Below are 23673 nucleotides of genomic sequence, written 5' to 3'. Positions count from 1 at the left end.
AACTTAAAGATATGTTTATACATAAACATAGAAATCGATTAAATCTTGAGATATTCAATACATTTTATTATACTATTAGGTAAAATATGTATTTTATAATTCGAAATATTTGCATTTCACTTTTATTCTTCTTCAAGTGCCATACGCTATCTCAGCACGTAGACGCCTCCCTCTCATATACCTTTTAAAAATTTTCATACACTCGTAGCTCCTCTCGGAAGACAATGGCAAACCATCGAGTATACTTGCCTAAGAAACCTCCCTACCAAAAATTTGCCGGAATCGGCGTTTAAATTGTAGATCCTCCCATATAGGTTGTGTACAATCACTGTACGCGCATTAGTGCTTCCAATCGAATTCGCCAAAAGAGATACCTAGTGAGCACTCGATCAAACAGCTCTAGTACAATTGTTATGATGACAATTAGCGCTACAAGGTACAACTTTTATATCGTCTATAAAAATGCGATTGTAAATGAGTTGTGTAATTAACAATGCATTTATCGAACTAAATGCAAACAGTTATGTAACGATAAATGTAAATAAAAAACGGGTAATATGTATTACTGTTGTTAAATTTTTCTCTAAGAGGGCATCTTTAAAAAATTTTTTTATTTAATCGATAATGAAAAACTGAAATTTGCAACTTTATTAGTCACATAAATGTCTCGCGCTCGCAAGTATTTGAGGATAAAAATCATGTTCGTCTTTTCTTCTTTTTTAATAAAGTGCTTTTTAACATAAATTTATACGTAAAAGATTATACATTTGTATGCATATATAAAATACGCGAGTACATAGTGCTCAATTTCTTATGCTAATTATCGCAAAATATATACAAGTGTCGTGATTAACAATATGATTTAAAATCAGATGCATACCCATTTGTGGTGTACAGTGCATTTTTATACACACTGTAATTTCCTGTAATATCATGTGTAATTTATACATTCATATTGATATAAATATAAATTTAAAATTACTTAATCATTCTAATAAAAAGCTGCTTGTTTAAGTAAATTATAGAAACTGACAAAGAATTTCATAAGTACTTAATTAAAATATTATTTAATGGGAATATATATATATATAAAACCAATTTTCTTAACTAAAGTACAAAATTACTCTCGGTAAATAAAGAGAGGCAATGAAATATGTTATATACAATATCCCATACGGAATAGGAAGATTCTGCAGATCTGGATCAATAAAGCACGAACCTTTTCTATATTAGATATCTTTTTTTTAAATATACTACTTTTATATTCTTTCTTCTAAGCTTCTTTGTACTTACGTTAACGTATTATTTAAGAGATATCCCTTAATTATATTCCTTCATTTTACAATTTTTTCGTCGGTGCTCTTATCTGCCTGTTACTATTCTCCGATTTACCTTTACACAGAGATGAGATTAATATGATACTACGCATGATATATATAACGCAAATAAAAGAAAAAAGTTAAAAGAACATAATGTCATGACGTAATTATATCTCGTAATTATAGATTGTCATTCCTGTTATTCTACAATTATACACACTTTGAACGTATATAGCTGTCAATATTATCGACGATTGTTATTGCATAGTTGTATATTATCGTATATTCTTATCGCGCTATTCACAGAGAGAAAATAATTCTATTTTACATATTCTCTCGAACACGAAGAGATAAAAGAAAAATGATATTATAATCAAATAATGATTTTAAATTAAACAATTGTTTTCTTTATGATTCAATCTTTGCACAAATGAATAGAATGTAAAAAAATTTGGAGATGATGAATATTACATCAATACAAATGTATCTATTTATTACGGTGATACACCGCATCATCCCACAGCCGCTGGTTTCTATCTTCTGTGTGTACTTTCAAGTGTACTTGTAAGGGAAGTACAATTTCATATAGAGGAAGATGGATGCACATTATGATCCTTGATTCGCCTACATAGCCGAGTAGGCAGTATATCGTATATGTGTACATGGATATCCTCTATCAGAAATAAAAGTTTTTCCTATTCTCATGACGCATTTATTGCAAGACAGGCCTAAGTTCTTGCGTCATAATAGGGTAAGAGACGAGAGGTGCGGTCGCGCCAGATATCGACAAAGGTAAACTGGCGGGTTGCTGCGTGTTCGGTGGTTGTTGATTAGTTGCCTGAGGAGGCCCAGAGGCGCTCATCGAGATAGTTTGTTGAGCCATGGTGACGATCGGTGGTGGTATCGAAACTGGTGCCATAGAAACCGCCGCGATAGAGACGGGTGCTACGGTCGCGATGCTCACAGGAACGGTAGCCACGCTGGCGGTGACTGTTCGAAGGGTACCCGCTGCCACGGCTGCATTGACCATTTGTTGGGGTGTCGGAGCTTGCGACGGCGGAACCGTATTCGTAATCGTGACTGCTGGGACCGTTACAGCCGTTACGTTCGCGGTTCGCTTGCCCGACATCCTCAACTGAGCATTTTGGTCCAACAGAAACTCGTTCGTCGCCGTTAAGTCGCTAACCTGGAGCAAGATAAAGCGCATACACAGTTAGAAGCAAAATCGATATTTCAGATGTTTATTTGTATTTTTCTTTCTTCTTTCTTTCTCTGACATACCTGCTTCTTTAACTCTTCTATCTTCTTTCTCAACAGTGCATTCTCATCCTCCAGTACAATGGCTCGTGCTTCGTTACGCGGTATCACGGGATAATAATAACTTGGCGTGACCGTCGGTTGAGTCGCATGCTGCTGACCTACGATTGGAGAGGCTTCGAAGTGTACGACCGCTTCACCCGATACTAATCGCCTCTTCGGCTCCGGCGGTCCGATATAATCGGCTGTATGCGATGTGTTGTAACCGCCGTTGTTAGCGACCAAATTGTTATGATGATCCTGCAGTTGCCAGTGAAAGCTGCCATTCATGAAACAAAGAGAAAAGAGACAAAATTATTACGATGTATTATAAGTTTCTACATAAGAGGAAAATTTCTATAGACTCGATTACGGTGCTTACTTTCTGTCCTCTTCGTATCTGCGTCCATCGCCACCGACACCACCACCGTTGCTAGTGCCGTTGAAGTTGTGTTGCGGCCTGGACGCGTTATGAATCGACGGCGACATTAGATTATGCTGCGGTTCCTCTTTCTTCATATGTCTGAACTTGCAATTCACCCTTTGGCAGCTGCCCTTTAGAAAATCCTTGCAAAACGGATCCGACTTGTCGTTGTTGCAGATCTTGGATCGATTGAGGACGTGAGGCGGCAATTCACCGGTTGCCCTGAAACGCTTCTCCTCGCTCTCTGTGCAATGTAGGAATTTGCAGCCTGGCCAGCTACACTTGCCATTCTGGAAGTCGTGGCAGAAGGTATATTCCTCCACGGGATCGTCATCGGAACGCTCGTGAAGGTATTTGCAACGCTTTCCGCGGTGACAGACATTTCTCAGAAAATCTCGACAAATCCGACTAGCGGAATCGGTGCTATCAGTCGCATTCGCGTTCAATCCGCCCGCCATCCCGACCGCCTGTTGATGCCCCGTTAATGTCCCTGATGATTCGCTGCTTTCCAACTTTACCTTCAATTTTTTCATCGGTGGCACATAGCGATCGCACGTCGGCGAGATTATCGTTGTACCCTTGGTCGATCGACGAACTGGCTAAGCGTAGCTAATATGAGCGTCCCTGAATAAAAAAAAAAGAGATGATGGATTAAAGGCGTATAACGATATTATTAGCTTCCAGGAAGGAAACTTGTATCACGCTAAATACGACGTACTTGTGATAAGCCATTGATTTACATTTCAAATCTCATATATTTTACTTTTTAACTTCTATAGACTGAAAGATGGATGTGGAATGGGTGTTGAGAGTACAAGAAGCTTGCCACAATCCTCTAATTAATTAAGTTAGTTTTTATTTCCCCTTTTCGTATAATGACTATTACATCGGTAGTAAGATTATATCAACATTATTATGTACAGCATTTTTTTTATTTATCATATGTACTTTGATAATTTGATATATACGCTTGATCTGCCAAGAAAGTGAGCTCGCTTAAACGAGCGAGCGTCCGGCTTGCGGCGTTAACTTTTTTGGAAAATGTCACGTACACTCTAGTTCGCCGCGACACACAATGATCCGTTATCTAATGCGGTATAGTAGACATGGCACTCTCTAAACTAAACTAACGAATTAAGAAAATACTGTCAATTTCCCATTATGTTTCGTATCAAAAGAATTAATATAGAAAACTACGATTATATTGGATCTCTTCTCGCTTTAAGACGTTATTTAGACGATATCAAGGCCATTCCAAGGTAGGATCGATAGAACGGTTACTAAGTGCTGAGAAATTCACTTTCGAGAAGTAAATACATACGTATCCGCTTATTAGTTCATTTAGGTCGCTCGAACAGATATGCTCTTGTGAGTCTATTGTCATGCTACCCAATTTATACGTTTATACATTTATACGTACGAAAGAAGGAAAATTAAAGTATTATTGTGCAACAAAGTTGGAGGGCCCAAGATTCGCCGCAAGACTAAGTTCAAATTTTCGCTTGACAATGATGGATTTATGATCAGAAAAAAGACGCGAGATTAACGCAATATATATAATATACGCATGCTAATGTATACGTAAACGCGACGATCAATTCTCTCTCTCTCTCTCTCTCTCTCTCTCTCTCTCTCTCTCTCTCTCTCTCTCGCTCGCTCGCTCCCCTGCAAAGGTCGCTTTCAACTTTTCGAGTCGCCCTCAACAAAAACTTAAAGAAGAAGCGTGTTACACTTGATTCGAATGAGATGAGTACAATGAGTAATGTATCATTTCGCGCGCAAATTCGCTTTCTACAATTATTTATATACAAATGTATGTACGAAGAAAGTATGGAACAATTGAAAACGAGAATACGTGTGCGTGTGTGTTGTTTTTTATTTTAAGACGCGATATGAAAAAAAAGAGTATTCTCTCGAAAAAATTCTAATAAAGGCTACATATTTTAATCTTTAAAATACGCTATGGAAAAAACATATCATTTTTAAACAAATTAACATGCAACGGAAAAAAGTATGTGATATATTATAAAATTGAGCCATATTATGAGATATGATACTCAGCAGCTTGGCAGCATGTTGAACATTTTACGTGGTATCGTACCTATATTTTCTCCAGTTACTTTTACTCCCCAGAGAGCGTAAGTCGAGCTTTCGTGTTCGAGATATACATACATATACATTCAATGAACAATTTTTTCCTCGTCTTTGATCTTGCTTCTCCCTTTTGTAAGGCGTATTAACGCGACACATTCTATGCTTAACATCGCACTTTATAACGAGGAACTCCTTATCTTTAACCCCGAGACTCGATTCGGGAAATTAAACAAATATATATATATATATATGTACACACAATTCTTAACGATTGTTTGTATAAAAAACATTAAATTGTGTTCGATATGGTCGTTTCCAAACGACGAAACGGGTAAGCTTAACATAATTTACAGTCAATTACAGTCGATATTGTAAAAGAATGAAGAGAAGTGGAAAGACTAAAATATTTGTCGTAGCGCGTGTTATATGTACAGAAAAGAATGTTTGATGGCAGGGAGAGAGAGACGTGATTAGAATATTTTCTCTAACAGCATCCACACCAGCATGATCACGATAGGTGCCACGTAGTGTATTGGCACGGTATAAGTCGTACTAAGCAGATCACCACACTGCGATTTGAGGGACATGTATTTCTTCGAAAGCTCCGCTTTCTCCTCGACGAACGCGTTGTACTTTTCTTTCACTATAACCAGTTCCTCGTTGACTTCCTGCATCCGTTGCGCCTCGTTCTTCGCGCGGTAATACAGCTCCTTTAGCCTATCGATGACAATCTCGTTCGGCTCGCGAATCAGCCAGTCCTTCAACTCCTCCAGCTCTCGTTGCACTATCTGCCGCGCTTCCAGACTGTCCTCGCCTCTTAACGAATCCAGAGAACCGATCAACGTCTGCAGGATGTAGTCCCTGGAATGGAAGGCTTGCTGTATGGTGTCGTTCTTCGTGATGGGTTTTAAAGTCTTAACGTAATCTCCTTCCGTGCGCTCTTCACACTCCGGCACGATATCATTGTCCTGTTGCTGATCATTTTCGTCGACCTTATCTAACACAGGGTCAACGATAGAACTGTCTAACGTATCCTCGGTGTCTATAGAGACATCTGAATCTCTCATCGAAATTTCCACTTCATCGTCTTTGGCGATTTGTTTTATTGGCTCGTGATGTACTTCCGATTGTTGACCGTTTTCAGTGTTTGCGAATCGCACCTCCATCTTGCAGGGCACAAATGTTTGCATGGACTCTTGTCCCAGGGTGTCCAGCTCTTCCTTCTTATTCTCTATAACGCTCTTTTCACTTATATCATCATTTGTAACACTGCTCGCGTCATCGGTCGCTTCCGAGTTTGTGTCGGAGTCTCCGTTAGTATCGCCGTTGTCCAAATTGCTCAGATTTCCATTGACTAAAGTTCGCCTGGATAACGACGGTGGCAGAATATATTCCGTGAGACTATCGTCGGCTGTCTGCAGATCGTCCATCTGGTCTTTGGTAAACGATAAATCGGACTTCAGCTTCGGATCGACATCTGACGAATTAAACTGATTATCTTGCTCGCTCTTGTTGAAGTAAAAATTAATCTCACTGTCCACATCCATATTGTCGACATGAATGGAATTCAATTTGTTAAGGATAGCGTTTATGGCTTCTATGGGATCCTCGCCTTTCGAGTCAAAATTCTCACCGACCTCGAGCTTCAGATTCATATCTTGCAGAGTCTGCGCGTAATTCCTTAAAGCAGTGATTTGCTTATAGATATTGACGGAATCTAATCGCGAATCGTGCAACCTCGCCCGCAGATTCTTCTCGATTTTCGACTGATCCTCGAGCCGTTTCGAGAGATCCCGTTTCTCTTGCTCCGCACTGAGCAGCATATCCTTCACCTTCTCCTCGCTCTCCATGAGCTTGTTGGTGGTCTCCTGAAGCTTCTTCTGCGCCTCCGCGTATTTCGCGCTGAGCTCCTGAAGCTCCGTTTGAGTGTACTTGGCTACGTTATGCAAACTCTGACACTCCTCCTCCGTTTCGTTCAAACGTCCTTCCAACTGTACCAATCTCTGAGTGACCTCCAGTTTCTCCTGCAAGACCTTCTGCAACGCCTCCTTGGCAGCATTCTGATAATGCCCCTTTTCATCCTGAAGCTTCGCAAGTTCATTTCTAATCTTATCCTCGGTATAATTCTTAGAATACACTGTCAGTTGATTCTCCACGGTCATCACCCACGACAATAGACGATCCTCCGTGATCAATGCCTTCCACGATTGATTGGCGGCTTTCCGGGTATTCTCCACCAGCTGTTGCAAGTAGCCCAGTTTAGAATACAAGGCTTTCTCCCGTCTCGATGCCTCCTGCATTATCTGATTGAGCTTGTAAAGATCCTCCAGAGATACGTTCCCAGCGGGTGAGCTGACAGAAGTGCTGAGACTGGCTTTAGCCTCCTTTCCGTCCGGCAGATACAGCTTCAAGGTCGCGACTATACACCCGTGGGTGACCTTCTTTGTATTCTCCACAACGTCCACGCCAAATTGCACTATGTCCCCGGAGCACACCTCCTTGGGCGTTGACTCCAGCCCCGAAGCACTGAGTCTCTGGTTATTCACAAAAGTACCGTTGCTGCTGCACGTGTCCTGCAGGTAAAACTTACCGGAGGAGTACCAGAGTAGGGCGTGATTCCTGGACAACACTTTGCAATCAAAGATCGCGTTGTTCGTCGCAGCTCTCGCCCTGGCCACCGAACGGCCGATCTTCATCGGCTGTTCCAACGTCAGCGTGCGCTCCAGGAAGGGATGGGAATTGTCCCGGCAGATCAGCACGCCTTTCGCGGTCATCTTTACGTTTGAATTCTTTATTATATTTCTACGGTAGATGTTATTGTTATGATTGTTGTTCGTAGTGTTATTGTTCTGACTCACGTTGGAGTTGTTCTGCCCAGCGGGCGAACTGGCATTTTGTACCCAACCACCGCTGCTAGCTACAACCATAGCCGAGATGGATGGTAGATCCGAGCGAATTCGAGGAAGAGTCCCTTTCACGTACCGTAAATCGAGCCGTTGCAATCCCGTCGGTGGGAATTATCGAAAAATGATCAACCTCGAGATGTACCGTGACCGACACCGCACGACGGAGCTTGATCTGACGTATAGCGAGATCTTCCGTTTTCGCTTCACGTCAAACGCGTATCGAATACGCGAGCACGTTCCTCGGAGCTCGGTCACGAGGATCCCGACGTGACCTCTCGGGATCTATCGGCCGACACGACGAGGCATGACGACACCGTATCCGGCATGTTTTTCTTCCTCAATGAAATATCACTTCACCGCCCGTCGCTCTCCCGCAGCACCTCCCTTATTTTCGTCGAGAAATTCTCACACTCCCTCTCTCTTCCTATCTCTTCTCTCCCTCTCTCTCCCTCTCCTCTTCCTCCTTCGATCAACGAATGGCTCGAACGCGGTGCTACGGTTTCCAGAACCAGCCGTTCTGCGAACGTCGTGACCGACCTCCGAGTCGACGTCGCGTCCGGCGAGCCTCCAGGATGAAAATAGGGTCAGCGAAAACACGCACGGTCCCACCGTCGCGACGTCGTCCTCTTCTCGCAGGCGTGAACGTGGGTTACGCTCTCTCGACCCGTGGCGGCTCCGTTCACGCCAGCCTGGCCCGTCGGTCGCGAGACACGCGGCCCGGGACACGCGGCGTCGGCGACGTTGCCGCGGGCGTGACGACCGGGGTCGAATCAGTCGCGGCACTACACCCCGGACTCGCTACCTTCCAAACGGAAAATATCAAGCACGGACGACGTACGGACTCTGTGAAAATACAATGGTTCGCCGTTCCCCGTCCCGTGTCCGACAGACAGTCCCCCCCCGTTCCAGTTCCGCGTTCCACTCTTCGGTCTTCCCCCACACACACGCGAGCCACGTGAGAGGGAAAGGGCGAGCGGGGCGGAATATCTACTTTACCTACCTGGCGCCAGCCATATGCACCGCTGATCGCCAAGATCCGGAGAACCGAATTATCCAATTATTAGAACAGTCGTTCAAAGTGATGACGACGTTTGTGATCGATCAGAAATTCGCCTTGAATTTTATAAAGACGCTTTTATTAGACCACTAATCAGAAATTTGCTTCAAGGAGGTTCTCGCGCTACTTCCTAGTCAATAGACAGTTTATTCATAATAATATGTGAAACAATTAAAATAATGGAATAAAAAGGTTACTAACAATATCCTATGATATTATATACATAATTATTGTTAATTTTATGTTACTAAATATTTTCAAAATGACAAAATATAAAGTTGTAAGATGCTCGTTTGATGTGCATCGTTCATTTGACGTATATTCTAGCTTTTTTCATTGAAGAATATGAATTTCTTGGAAACTGTACGGTCAGTTTAAATGAAACTTTATGAGAACAAACTTAATGGCTGTTCTACAATGTGCTTTTTGTTTCCTAAGTCTTGCTGTTTGTCTCTTGCCTTCTTGATCAAAAAGACAAGAGACAGAGACAAACAGCAAGAAACAGGAAACAAAAAGCACATTGTGTTATAGAACAGCCATAAGTGTTTACTTCATAATTATAACTATTTTTAAATTGCTGTCTCATACGCAAGTGTTTCAATTTAAAACAGAATAACTACAGAATAAGGTTACATCATCAATTTGTAATGTAAAATTCTATAAATTTATAATTAAATATCATCAAAATGGTACGGTAAAGATCAATGAAATTTTTTCTAGATATTATTGATATTATTAACTTTTGTATTACATGTATATTATAGGCTTGTCTTATGTTTCATCAAATGCAAGAACCTCCTTAAATTTGTATTCAGCTGTCATTATAAGTCTATTCGTGTTTCTTGTGATCTCCAAAATTTTTGCATGTAAAGTGAGATAAATATATATTTAGGCGTTGAAAAGAGAATGCTAAGTGAAAAATGATGAATGCAAAAAGTGCAAGTAATGTGAACAGACCTAAGGCCTGTTCTTTTTGACTGAACTTTTGCGCCAGTTCAGCTTTCTTCCTTTTCTCTTTAGGAGGAAAGAAGAGGAAAAAAGATGAATTGGTGCAAAAGTTCAGCCAAAAAGAACAGGCCTCTAATATATATAATGTTACATTTGGGGGTAGATTATTTTAAAATTTGAAATGAAGTGAAAAATTACAAAAGTGAGCAAATTCATTAAGCCTATTCTACATTATGCTCTTTGTTTCCTGTTTCTGCTTTTTACCTCTTGCTTTTTTCCCCTTTGTAACCGTTTTATTGACAATTGTATTTCTTGCTACTTATAAATTTCTTGTTTCTTTCGAAGTTCGTTAACTTTATCTCGGGCGACATAAAACAAAAAACTGGATAAGAAGCAAAGATGTAAAAAATAGCAAAAGGCAAGAAACAGAAAACAAAAAGCACATTATAGAATAGAATATTTATAATTTCATTGGTCAACACACGATGAATTCATTCACTTTTGTAATTTGCATCTCGTTTCAAGATACACAAGATACATTGATCCCCTCTTTTTGCATCATAATTATAAGCTACGTAACACCTTTCATATCATTTCATATGGAAGCTTATATAACAACATCTGTGATGTTCGTTATGATGTGCGAAAAAACGTCGCTGCGAATTTGTGACAATAATTTGCAAATAAAAATAAATTATTGTAAATTATATATTTTTTGTTATAAAATGATTTCGTATATATTAATGTATATATAATATAAGCAAAACAAAAATAATCCTCAGAATTAAAAAAAAATGCCTTATATGTTAATTATAAAAAAGTTGTATAATAAATAGAACGATTTTTAATTGTACAATTTATTTCAATTTAAATTATTAAACTCGAGTTTTTCGTCGGAAAGAAAACATCCTGAAAATTTACAGGAATCGACTTTTCCAACATAGAGAATATAACCTTTCAAGTTCAAGCATAACCTAAAAAAAAAGAGCGCTTTGAACGTTGCGTCTCGTAGAAAAAGAGTATTTTTACAAGCGAATATAAATATTCGAAAGCTTGGATCGTTGACGTCATCGCAAGAGAATTTCTGAGGTGTTACATTTGTGATTAAGGTAATAATCGCCATCACTGCATACATCTTGTGACAAAATCTATTATTCTGTTTCCAGTGTTTCGCGTAATATTTTCCTATAAATAATCAATTTTGCTCCGAACGATGTCAGACGATGAAGATTATATGTCTGATAAATTTCTACAAGATACCGAACGAAATGTCTCGTCGAGTCTTATATACAGACGTTCTGATAAAAGAGAATTTGCATTAATGAAGAAAAAGGCTGAAATTCAATCTAGAAACAAGTCAATACATGTAGTCGAAGCAGAAAAAAGGGAGGAAGGCTTGTCATCTGCTATTACTAGTGCAAATAAAGGTCTACATTTTGTACATATTATATGTAGGAATTGATTGTGTATCACATGACTTGATAAAAATTACGAAAGTAAACAAATTTATTAAAAATTAATCACTGAAGTTATAAATACTTTAGTAAATTTATTCATTTTTATAATTTTCACCAAATGAAAAATACATAATCAAACAAATAAATTCGCAATGTGATAAGAATGTAAAAAAATGCTAATTTGGTATAGAGATTGTAAAAGAGTCCGGTCGCAAGCAATTTTGTCAAAATCCTATGAGAAATATAGTATGTATACTTCTCTGTATAAATCATATAAAACAATATAGGTTAATTTTAAAAACAATAAAATGATTATAAATGGCATATAAGAGTCGATTTAGCAATACTGAATGTAAAAAAAATTAAAATTATTAATTTATAATACCGAGTGTATTAATTTAATAATTTGTTTACACTCAGTATTATTAAATCGACTCTTATATGTCCTTTATAATCATTTTATTACTTCTCTGTATATATACAGACTATTTTCACTTTAACTTATACTTTAATTAAGAATACAGAGTGAAACTAAATATGAGAGTATACTGTTTCACTATAATCTTAATTAAAGTTAAGTAATTTAATAGAATAAAATGAGACAAGCATATGTAAAGTGAAATAGTATATACATATGCAGGGAATAAAATATGTATCTTTCTCTCTCATAGGGTTTTAACAAAATTACTTGTGGGCAGACTCTGTCATAGAGTCTTCAAATGGTAAATAATTAATTATTTTATTTTTAGGTTTTGAAATGTTGATGAAAATGGGGTACAAACCTGGTCAAGGAATAGGTAAGACTCAATCAGGAATGACTGAACCAATTTCTGTGGAAGTGAAGGCGGATAGAAAAGGTCTAGGCAAAACGTTAAAGAAAGATACACATAAATCTAAGAATACAAATGCAAAATTAAATAATATGGATACCAGAGATTTCCGTAACAGGTTAGCCCAAGAAAAGGCGGAACAGCTTCAGAAAATCGATTTGTACAAAAGTCAAAAGGTGTGTCAAGAATTGGACACTAAAGAAAACGTCGAAAAACCCGAAGAGTCGTGGTTTTGGGTAGAGAATAAAGAAGAGAAAGAAGATGATGACACTGATGACGATATCGAGGATGACGAAATTCTCAGTAATTTAGAAAAACTTGATATTCTTACTAAATATTTAAGAAAAAAATACTTCTACTGTATCTGGTGCGGAACGAAATTCAACGACGAAGACGATTTAAAAGATAGTTGTCCGGGAAGTACAAGAAACGATCATTGAGTACGTTAAATAAAATATTATTTTTATAATGATTTAAATAATATTATATTTATATTATATTAGAAAAATGATATCAATAAATTTTGGACATCACTAAAAACATTCTCCAATCTTGTCGAGCGTGTACCTCAAAACATGATAAACACACAAACGAAAGAATCCTAGGTAAAATTGCATTACTTAAATATATAGTCAATTCCATTATGTGATACACGAGACATAAAAAACCCATTAGCGGATATAATGCAAAACATTGAAAAAGCAATATTCCGGACGAGAAAAAAATCAAGTACTGAACAACTACTACGAACAGGAGAGTCTTTACTTCCTCACCCTTTTTCGATTGAACTACGCTATTAAAGCAGCAGGGGATCATTACGACCTTTGGCTTTTATAGACGACGAGGAAGAGGGGTGAAAAATTACCTATAAAAGCGTCTGTTTGATTCTCTCTCCTTTCATTTTACCTGGAAACTTCTATGGTGTTTGTTTGTTTGTTAAATATATCAATAAAAACAATATTATAATGTTGGTAGCTCCAAAGTCTCTGCTAGTTCTCGTGGTTTACGTTACAATTAGCGATGCTGAAATAACTGAGGTAGATGACGAAAGTTGCGAGACTCTACAATCGGAAATACGCATCACTAAAGACGAATATGATGAATTAGCACGTCTGAGAAGAACATGCAGCGGTGATGTATCGGTCACGAAATGCGAAGGATTCTGTAACTCGCAAGTACAGCCAAGCGTCGTCACTACTACGGGCTTCTCAAAGGTATCGTGTGGCATCTCGCGCAAGGGAAGACGTATAAGAAATATATTGCCTTTAATTATCTTTTTTTTATAACACATACAGGAGTGCTACTGTTGCCGTGAGAGTTATCTAAAGGAAAGATTTGTCATCTTAAATCATTGCTACGACGCGGATGGGATCAAATTGATAGGCACAGATGACGAGGCAATGGAAATCAAGATACGGGAACCCGCCGAATGTAAATGTATAAAGTGCGGCGACTTTGCAAGATAAGACAGCAACAACTTGAAATATAAATTATACATTCTCTCAGCAGTGAAATTGCAACAATTATATGTGACAGTTATATCAATAGATAGAAAAGAAATTATTATATTGTAATGACGGTAAAAATAAATAGTATTTCCGATGCATTTATGTGGTGTGAATCTATTTGTAGCCCCAATTATACAGTAGCTCTTCTAAATATATGTACATGCACATTTTTACATGTGATGATAAATACAAAATTCCAAAGTTAATTTTCTTTAAATACATTTATACATACATGTATATAATTTAATCCTGTATATCGTTGCATACTTTATGATAAATATATCATTTAAATAAAAATTTAATATACTTGTTTTACAATTCTCTCTTTATTTACGTACCTGCTATATGTACAGAGTATTTGTTACATGTAGGCCTGTATTCGTTTATAATGTTGGACCGCATTTAGCATATAGTTCACGTTATACGTATTATTGGGATTTCAGAAATAAAAGCGCGCATTTATCAATAAAAGCATGTTCTGAATACGGGCTATAATATATGAATATTGAAACCAAAAATAACAATTTTCCTTTAATAAAAACGCTAGTGCATGTCATAAATAGTATAAATTGGCATTTTTTGAACGATTAAACTTTTTGAGTTTTCGATTCTTAAGGTACTTTTTCATGCTGATGTTCAACGTTCATTTTCAGCGTCAAAATAAGTCACGTTGACGCTTGATATTCGTTAATTTCTATCACGTGATTTATTTTGACGCCAAAAATGAGCGTCGAGCGTCAGCATAAAAAAGCACCTTTAGTAGTTAACGCGTTAAAAGAAAAATTTAGAAAATTAGGGAGAAAAAAATTGTTTCAGTTTTCGATACAAGATATTTCACTTTAAAATATTTATTAAACTCACTTAAAATATTTACTATGTAAAAATGTAAGAAAAAGCTTTATTAAATAGTGCAGCGGAACAAATTACTTTATAATATAATTTCACAATATAGATCTAGTCCATCCATTGGTTTGTTCGTCTGTCCGATTGTCCGTCCGCAACATTTCTTAGAAGCGGTTCAATTTTTTTAAATTCTATTTTCAATAATAGATGCTTAAGGAACTTAACTCCATCAAGACAAAATAACATAAGTCAAATCAGTTGATCATAGGGTTCAAAAGTCAAAATTAATAAGATTTTCAATAATATAGGCAAAATTAAATGGCTTAACTTTTTCAAAGTCTGTCTTATTGCGGCATTTTTATTAAATTATACACATGTATGTGTAAGTGCTATAATAAATATTTTCTACAGTATATTCATAGTTTATTCTGTTATTATATATTATTGCTTATAAAGCAATAAAATATTATAAATACTTTATTTTAATCTCACAAATTTAATCTCATAAAGCTTTTAATTTTTAATTTTAAATATCTTCAGAAAACTTAGTTCAAAATAAAAATACTGTTGCAACAAAATTAAATAGAAATGCATTTAAGAGAATTAAGATACTGATTTAATTATTCTTTTTTAAATATTCTTATTTAAATATTCTTCAAACTATATACATGAAAATATTTTACATAATAATACTTAACCTTCTCCATTATTTATAAATCGATTCTTATCTTTGCTACTAAAAATTTACATAATTTTTAAATTATGTGCACAAAATTGTGCAAATATTTAGTCATGAGTGAATATAATTATTTTTATCACATAAGAATATTACATATAATAATTTTTAAATGAAATTATGGAATAAAATTTAATTAACAAGCTCTGGTTCAAGTATTGTACATATAAATTTAGCGAACATGTAGAAAGCATTTTCTCATGTACGTTCTTTATACATTTATATATACGTAGATTTTCTAATATATAACACTGCTAAAATGTAGTAGAAGAAAGGGAAAAATATGACCACCTATGGTGTATAAAAGCTTGCGACATAGGACCTATAAGCACAGTAAGGTGCCAGGAAGAGAAGGCAATGTACCGTTCGAGAAGCAAGCTCTTTCGTTACTTTGGTAAATAAGCTAACAGTATATTTGCAAAATAAAATTAATTTTCTCAGTTGTTGTATTTCTTGTAAATTGCAAATAAAATAGATGTTATAATAATACAGTATTTTTGTACTTACTATACACAGTGATCAATGGATTGCTGATATGCTTGTTATACGGAGCTACAGAAGCAATTGTTGGAGTCGATGAGTGTCAGGCAACGCGTGTGATACACTTCCTTCAATATCCAGGCTGTGTTCCGAAGCCGATTCCCAGTTATGCGTGTAGAGGACGATGCAGTAGTTATCTGCAGGTAAAAAACATCAAGACTAGTATTCATAGTCGGTAGTTCTTATTTTAAGCCCGTTTAAGTAATGTCTTAAGATGCTTTAAATACTGGCCTATGTATAATTAGAGAGACAATATTTTTCGCAATAAATTATTTACAAGATTTTGAAGATGCTTGTTAGCATCAATAACATTAAATTACTTGTCAATTTAATTTGTAATACTATTGCAGTTTAGGACTACATGTTAAAACCGACAAATAATCGGCATACAGTTTGCTTGAATTGGAAATCTTATAAATTCGCAAGAAATATTATCAAGCATCGAAAAATTGCCTTAATCAAATATGATGTTTTTAACTTATAAAAGTCTATAGTTAGAGATGTTATAAGCTATCAGAACTGTATTAGCATCTTAATACATTATTTAAGTCAATCTTAGATAAGAACAGATTATGAATCTTGGCTCAAGATACATTAATGAATCTCTCAAAGCATACACAAAATATGGGGTCAGTGAACTCTATAATATATTGGAGCAAGTCATTGGTGTTTTAATTCTTAGACATTCTGATGCAAAGATTGTACTGTTTTCTTTGTCAGGGACTCGCTGATTGACTACTGCTATAAATAGGAGAAAGATAAATATTTGTTTGCGTTCCTTTTTTGAGTCGAATCAGTTTTATAGTGTTCTTTAGTGTAGAAAAGGCACACTCTAGTACATTATAGAGCTCACAGGGTGTCTTTTATTTGGGCTGTATTCTGAGATAAGACTGGAGCACAAATCTTAACATAACTCATAAAGAATTGAACAATCAGAATCTTTCCTCTTCAAGGATTCTGATCAGTTGATTTTCTTATGCTTTATGCAAAGATCCGTACTCCAACACATACACTATTAACATTATATTTAAATAGACAATCTACAGTTCACGTTACATATATTATAGATCTTTTTTATTGTATATATGCAAGCTGTATGTCTATTTCTACCAATGCAAATTAACTTTAATCTCGATTCAACTTCGTCTCTTTCCAGTTTTAAGAATTAGGAAAAGATTAAAAAAAGTAAGTAGAACTAAGATTAAAGTTAATCAACATTCCATCTTTCTTGGCAATCCATGAATAATAGACCAATACTTGTATAAACTTGTGTTACTAAAATAAAAAGCACCCAATGTTCTGTGAGTAACGATACGATGCACGAGCAAAAGATCCATGGACGCTTGAAAATCGTTTAAAAATAATGAACGTGGTATCATATTTAATAACAAAAATTCACGAGATACTCTGAGATATAATATCCTGCATAAACATTTGCAAAACTATACAAAGACACATTCTCTAAATTTTAACACTACAAACAGGAGTCTCGTGCGTTCTGTACAAAGTGTATATGCACATAAAACAAAAACACTAAAAATATATGAGTTGAGTCGTGGCCTAATCTGATACTGCGAAACACTTGCGATTATTATGACTGACGTTTGACATAGTCCATTATCTCCTTTTTATCTCTCTCGCTGTCCTTCGTAATACAAATGAGAGAAAGAGAGAAAACGCGTACGATAAACGTGCGGCTTGATACACACAGGTGTCCGGGTCCAAAATGTGGCAAATGGAGAGGAGCTGCATGTGCTGTCAGGAAAGCGGCGAGAGAGAGGCTAGTGTGTCCTTGTTCTGTCCACGGGCGAAACCAGGGGAGAAGAAATTCAGGAAGGTGAGACCACCCGCGGATCGCGCGGCCGCCCTCGGACACGGCTCGACCGGCGGCGGCGCGAACGTCAGCCGGGTTGTAAACAGGATCGCGTGAACGTGGACGCAGTCGAGTGCCGTTCCCTCGCTCTCTCACCGATCACACGCCGATGGGATTCGCAGCAAAGCCGTTTGACACCACGAGTTTCGCGCGGCCATATTGTTTTCGTGCGCAGCCGACCGAGGTTTCCTATTCTTTCCCGCGGTTCCTAGGGAATTCCTAACTACCGTCGTTTAGATTTTCAGTCGGTTGTCCTTTTTGCAGAAGGTTGGGCAATCGAAATGAGTATTTCGAAATTCTCTAGGATAGCAACGAAAAAAGTCAAACTTTTTATTGTTTCTAAGGAATTTTGAAAAATTCATTTCGAGATTACCTATTCTTCGATTCTTTCGTGAAAAGGACAGACAATGAATATTAATTAATTCATTATATAATTTTCATTAATACTAATTTTATTAATAATTATATTAATATAATATTAATGTTAGTATATTTTATTAATAATACAATTATATATATATATATATGTATAATTGCATAATTTAATTTACATTTATAATAATAAATTAAATTATATATGAAATTAAATATTCCTATCGTTTCGATATTTTTATATCTAAATATAAATATAAATTTCTTTTAATTTTATATAAATGGCTATAAAGACTTTAGGCTTATATGGGTAGCACGTCACTTAAACTATTTAAAAACTTCTCGATAAAATAAGATCGATTATTACCTCTTTTTATTTAATGATAAACTTTCCGGAAAATAAAAGACGTTAAGTATCTATTTTCCGGGATATCGGAATTATTCCGAAAATTAAGATTCGAAAAATCAAGTTGGATCCTGGTTGATATTTTTTTCTTGTAGATTCATAAGATGCTCATTAGCAATATTAAATTTTGTATTAATTCTTGCATGTAACTTTACCTCTGCCTGTCCACTAGATGGTCACCAAGGCGCCGCTGGATTGCATGTGCAGACCGTGCACCAGCGTGGAAGAGTACGCGATAATACCCCAGGAGATCGCAGGATTCGCCGACGAGGGTCCCTTCACAACATCTGCGCATTTCAGAAGAGCCTCTGGCTTACAATAGACGAGCACGAGTGTCGTTCGCGAGGACGCAATCTCAAAAAATCGCGCGTGCTATACGAAAAACGCCAATATATTTGATTTCGCGCATATGTATTATGAAAACTAATAAAGAGAATCTAATATGTCGATGTCTCTCTATAATATAAATGCATACGAATGAATATAAATGAATACAAGATGTGCAGCAGATTTAAACGCGTGCGATATACATGTGCACACAGCTCTTCTCTCCTATCCCTTTCGTGAAAATATAAATAAATTCGACGAACTTTGTTATTTTATTTAAATTCGAATTACATGATTGGTCCCATAGTTTAGTTAACTACGACGATTTTTGTGCAAAGCTGTGTTTTATGACTGAATTCTTCAACTGAGTTTACCTGAAGAAAGTGCGTCTGCAATAATATTCGAAAAGAATTGTCGCAAAAAGAGAAAAAAAAACTTTATAATAAGAAGGTTCAGGAAGGGGTAGAATATATAGAAACGTTACAGATGAATACTGTAACTCATGTTTCAAACTAAAAAGAAATTATGAAACATTGCAGACTCTGTTAATATACTTAAATAATAATATATATATTTACATACAATATATAGGTATGTTCCATGTAATTTCAAGTCTGTAATCGATTCGTCCGTGTTTCGTATTTCGAAAATGGTAGATCGAAGGTTCTGACAGATGACGATTTCTTTTGAGAGACCAAAGCAAAGACTTCTGTATACTTTTGCAAAAGTATATCTCGTATATAGTCTGCGTCCATCCTCTATGAAATTCGCAGTTTTCCCGAGTGTGGATACCTTTTACAGGTACGATAAATCGTGTGGTATCGGCACTTAACGATAGTTGCCGGATAAACATAATTCTTTGATAGCTGTACACGCACACATGCACACAGAAAATCAGTCTCTCCTATACGAGCACGTTCGAAACAAAGGCGAGCTAAACGCTGTACCTCAAATCAGTTTAATAACAATTTTATACAATTCGCTACAGCATTAGCTACGTGGATACATATCAATGTTTCCACGCGTCGCACTCTGTTCTCACTCTTTCTATCATTCTCTCATGTTTTCTCTCTCTTACTCCTTGTGATTATAAATAGCTAGTGTTAAAAAATAGTACCTTAATATATATATATATAATATATATATATATATATGTATATATGCACACCATTCATCATCTTTCATTTTCTAACTTCAATGTGTTCTAGATTACAGATCCTATCTCCGCAATATATATCCTTCACTTTCACTGTATTCCATATCTTGTCGTATTTTTTTTTTTTTTTTCGTGAATGTCCTTTCTTATAATATGATACATTATGAGTTCTTATTTGCAAAGATATAAATTAGTAATTCTGTTATATATACCGTATTCCGTTACAATAATAGGAAGAACCATATCGCTGTCAGTATCAGACTTGGTTTTATTTCGGTAGTTATCTTTTGCTTTTCCTTACTTTCCGAATTTTTTATTCCACTTAAATTGACCTATACTCTCAGATTGCATATTCCGATCTGCAATTTGTTATCTAAATCGTGTAACAAGCACTTCGGTTTGTGATCCGCGATATTAGCGTTAATATAATTGGAAGTAACGTTTAGTCTTCCCGATTCCAAGCAATGGAAAAAAAAAGAGACGCATGTTCCGGTTCTATTGAGCGATCGACCTACTTCGCGCTGCAGAGACATTTTACATAAGAAACACGATAATAATTATTTTTCGAGCCACTTTTTTTTGCTTTATTTAAACTTTGAACCATTTTATTGAATTATATATAATAATTATTTTGCATAGTTCTGTAATAATTAATAGTTAAACTTTATCTTTATTATGTATACTGTATTTCAAATACAGCTGTCGTTTGTTTATTTAGTCACACTCTCACTTCTCTTTACTTATTGGTAGAGAGTCGTTGGAGTTATAGATTATATTACATACATTTACGTTGTCATTTCATTATTTAGTATATTGTTCTTTCCTTCAATACTTGAAGCGTTCATGCGTTTTCAATGTTTACGAAAAAAAAACACAACAGTAATTTGATTTCGGGCGTTGTATTTTCCTTTCAACGAGGAAACGCATATTTAAGTCTTTTTAATAGACGATAATGCAATCGATCACAGTATCGTCAACAGCCCTGATTCGCACTAGTTGACAATTCCTCGACACTGGAATTATCGTCCGGTTCTTGTAAGTCGGTGAAAAACGACGTAAGAGTGACGAGTGAGACGCTATGGCCTTCGACATCAGCTCCTTCTGGCGGTTTCTGTTGCCACGTCAGGAACGCGTCGCTTGATATCACATTGTCCATCCACAATCGATTCATAATGGAAACAAGAGCACCTATGATTGAAAACACAAGAGAAAAACAATTTAAATTATCGATCTAAAAATGTTTAAAGTTATTATTTTCACAAGTCATATCAGAATCCTTTTGGCTTGACAACACAAAGATAATTTACATATATATCTTTACTCTAAACAAAATTTTATCATCATAAATTTCGTACGCAATCTGTATATCCATAGAAAAAACATTTATATATGCGTATATAAATTTTTATTTTGAAGGAAATATGTTAAGAAATAAAACAAAACGTCGGTGTAATAATACATGTAAAAACATTTTCACATTTTACTTACCAGGTGGAAACTCGATAAGCTTAATGTATCTTTGAATTGCATAAAGGCATTGCAATTCTAATAATTCGTCTGCGTCGACAAACCGTTGAATCAACGTTTGCAAACTAGCAAAAGATTCTAGGTTTAGTTTCCAAGTACCATGATGTCGTTCTGCACATACAAAGAGAAAAACGATTTATAAAATATGAAAAACTTTATAGTAATTATTTTCACAAAAAAATCATATCAGTATCCTTTTGGCTTAACAACACAAAGATAATTCACATATATCTTTACTCTAAAAAAAAAAAGATTATCATCATGCTTATTTTATTACGAAGTTAAACAAATCAGGATTTTAAATATTTCGAAAAATAGTGTATTATGATATGTACCTAATGTAGTTTCTAAGATGGCAGTCATCAAATGTCTTATAAACATGGGATCCTTCTCTCTATCACCAACGTTTGCCTGAAACAATAGGTTGATTGTGAGAAAGTTATCTATATAAATACAGAGAACACGTGTGTCAATTTTACTATGCTTACAGTTATCCAACTGCAAATTTCATCAAAAGAAGTATTTTCTTTCATGAGCCTTACGAGATTTTCTTGAATTTTCTCCAACGAGAGTTGCTCGATAGCAATGGAGTCTTTGGCACTATTATAATCACCAGTCAGAAACTCCAAGTTCTAAAAGTAAGAATAATGAAATCAATAAGATTATATGTGCATAAAACAAGATTACTGCTTGGCTACACTAGTTGGAACAGCAAAGATATTGAATCTTAATTTTCCGTTTATCTGATCTATCTTTAAGCTACCCAGTTCTTACAAACAAATGGTAAACAATAACATGGGTAAACTGAGAATAATAAAATGTTTAGATTAATACTGTCCTATAAGGGAAAATGAAACATGGAAGAGAAAGGAATGCAATGTATACATACGTATTCTTGTATAATCTTCTCAGCATTTTCTCGTTCCGGATCAATTAATGTGTGTAGTTGTAGGTTGTTTTGGTCCCACTTGTCGGCAAGCCACTTAGGTCCTTTGTTACGAGATACTTTCATTAGAAGTTCTCCAAGGAATTTTCCTACAAAGCCTTGCCTCCTCAAACTTATACATATACTCTCCAATTCGGATAATGCGATAGCTCCGTCCTCTATCGAATGTGCTGCAACACAGATTGTCATGCATGTGAATCGATTTCAAATTAATAGGACAAATTAATTATTATGTATATTTCTTCAGGCCTGTTGAGCTATTTATTACCCGCACGATATTTTTCTATGGCGTAAAATGTAATCGTCATCACAAAAGAAACATTTTTATCTCTATCTTATCATTATATGATTAATTTGCAAAGAGATGCACATATTACTTACACAGTATTTCAGCTATATAAGTCCAAATTTTCGGTATATCAATAACCAAATCATCTACTATTTCCAGCACTTCTCCTAATCTAAAACAAAATTTGTTTGTATTTGCAACAGTTTTGGTGAAAAAATTTGGCATTAAAAGATTAGCTTTATGCAAATAATTTCAGTTTTGGGGGGGGTCTTCATTAATTCTGTATAAGGATTTTCATCACTAATTAATACATAATTTACTAACTTTATTTTTACTTTGCAATAATTTATTGTACAAACGAAGAAGTAACTTACCCATTCTTGAAACACTCCATAGGCAGAATATTTTGCCTAAGCAAATGGGATAACAATTTCGAGATTAGTTCTCGTTCAATAGGCGACTTTTCCAGAACGTGATTAATACACTCGCGTGTAAGTTTGGCAAATGTAGCGTTATCAAATTTCTGTTGAATCTCTAATGCCGTATTCTGTAGACAAAAATAAATATGCATTAACAATTGAATTGTCGATGTCTTAGAATAAAAAAAAATTTTTTTTTATTTTGTCCTCTTTTTAGTTAACGTGAGTAGTATTGTAACGTTATCACAAGAAACCAAAAAGAAGGTATTGCCTATTATTGCACGCCAATGACTCAAACATCTCCTATTGGACCAGAGATGGATCTAAGGAGCGTGCGCTGTTTGACTGGAAGTATTTCTATCGTATTAGAGTACACACACACACACACACACACACACAC

At 35.8% G+C, this 23673-nt stretch overlaps 5 protein-coding genes across 10 annotated transcripts in view; 2 read left to right on the top strand and 3 right to left on the bottom strand.

The window, feature by feature from the left end:
* Nucleotides 1–1711: 1711 nt before the first annotated feature.
* Nucleotides 1712–15999, bottom strand: LOC108759220 (zinc finger CCCH domain-containing protein 10). 2 transcript variants are annotated; one of them, XM_018504550.1, is made up of 4 exons: nt 15926–15999; nt 2998–3663; nt 2601–2895; nt 1712–2505 (listed from the first exon to the last, which is right to left on the bottom strand). In XM_018504550.1, the coding sequence occupies exons 2-4, from the start codon at nt 3570–3572 to the stop codon at nt 2032–2034; spliced, it is 1344 nt and encodes a 447-aa protein (XP_018360052.1). In that variant the 5' UTR covers nt 3573–3663; nt 15926–15999; the 3' UTR covers nt 1712–2031. The 2 variants fall into 2 exon arrangements, with proteins under 2 accessions (XP_018360052.1, XP_018360053.1); XM_018504551.1 differs by lacking the exon at nt 15926–15999 and adding an exon at nt 8392–9086.
* Nucleotides 5037–8397, bottom strand: Slmap (Sarcolemma associated protein). Its single transcript, XM_018504549.1, has one exon. The coding sequence runs from the start codon at nt 8058–8060 to the stop codon at nt 5604–5606; it is 2457 nt and encodes an 818-aa protein (XP_018360051.1). The 5' UTR covers nt 8061–8397; the 3' UTR covers nt 5037–5603.
* LOC108759222 (G patch domain-containing protein 11) lies at nt 11028–13927 on the top strand. Its single transcript, XM_018504553.1, has 5 exons — nt 11028–11133; nt 11211–11471; nt 12251–12698; nt 13275–13545; nt 13627–13927. The coding sequence occupies exons 2-5, from the start codon at nt 11258–11260 to the stop codon at nt 13795–13797; spliced, it is 1104 nt and encodes a 367-aa protein (XP_018360055.1). The 5' UTR covers nt 11028–11133; nt 11211–11257; the 3' UTR covers nt 13798–13927.
* Burs (Cuticle-tanning hormone bursicon) lies at nt 15756–19046 on the top strand. The gene is made up of 4 exons (XM_018504552.1): nt 15756–15812; nt 15935–16101; nt 17670–17795; nt 18782–19046. The coding sequence occupies exons 1-4, from the start codon at nt 15776–15778 to the stop codon at nt 18929–18931; spliced, it is 480 nt and encodes a 159-aa protein (XP_018360054.1). The 5' UTR covers nt 15756–15775; the 3' UTR covers nt 18932–19046.
* A 1865-nt stretch (nt 19047–20911) lies between these two features.
* Nucleotides 20912–23673, bottom strand: part of Eif4g (eukaryotic translation initiation factor 4 gamma) — a 61931-nt gene continuing 59169 nt past the window's right edge. For all 5 annotated transcript variants that reach the window (XM_018504545.1, XM_018504547.1, XM_018504544.1 and 2 more), the window contains 7 exons: nt 23229–23401; nt 22947–23026; nt 22509–22735; nt 22108–22251; nt 21955–22030; nt 21581–21730; nt 20912–21280 (listed from right to left, as the gene is read on the bottom strand). In XM_018504545.1, the coding sequence (XP_018360047.1) occupies nt 21066–21280; nt 21581–21730; nt 21955–22030; nt 22108–22251; nt 22509–22735; nt 22947–23026; nt 23229–23401 (1065 nt within the window). In that variant the 3' untranslated portion in view covers nt 20912–21065. The remainder of the gene's footprint in view (nt 21281–21580; nt 21731–21954; nt 22031–22107; nt 22252–22508; nt 22736–22946; nt 23027–23228; nt 23402–23673) is intronic.

This window comes from Trachymyrmex cornetzi, unplaced genomic scaffold, assembly GCF_001594075.2.
Source record: "Trachymyrmex cornetzi isolate Tcor2-1 unplaced genomic scaffold, Tcor1.1 scaffold1732, whole genome shotgun sequence".
Lineage (NCBI taxonomy): Eukaryota > Metazoa > Arthropoda > Insecta > Hymenoptera > Formicidae > Trachymyrmex > Trachymyrmex cornetzi.
Note: the sequence above shows the minus strand (reverse complement) of the source record. Positions and strands in the feature narration are given on the sequence as shown.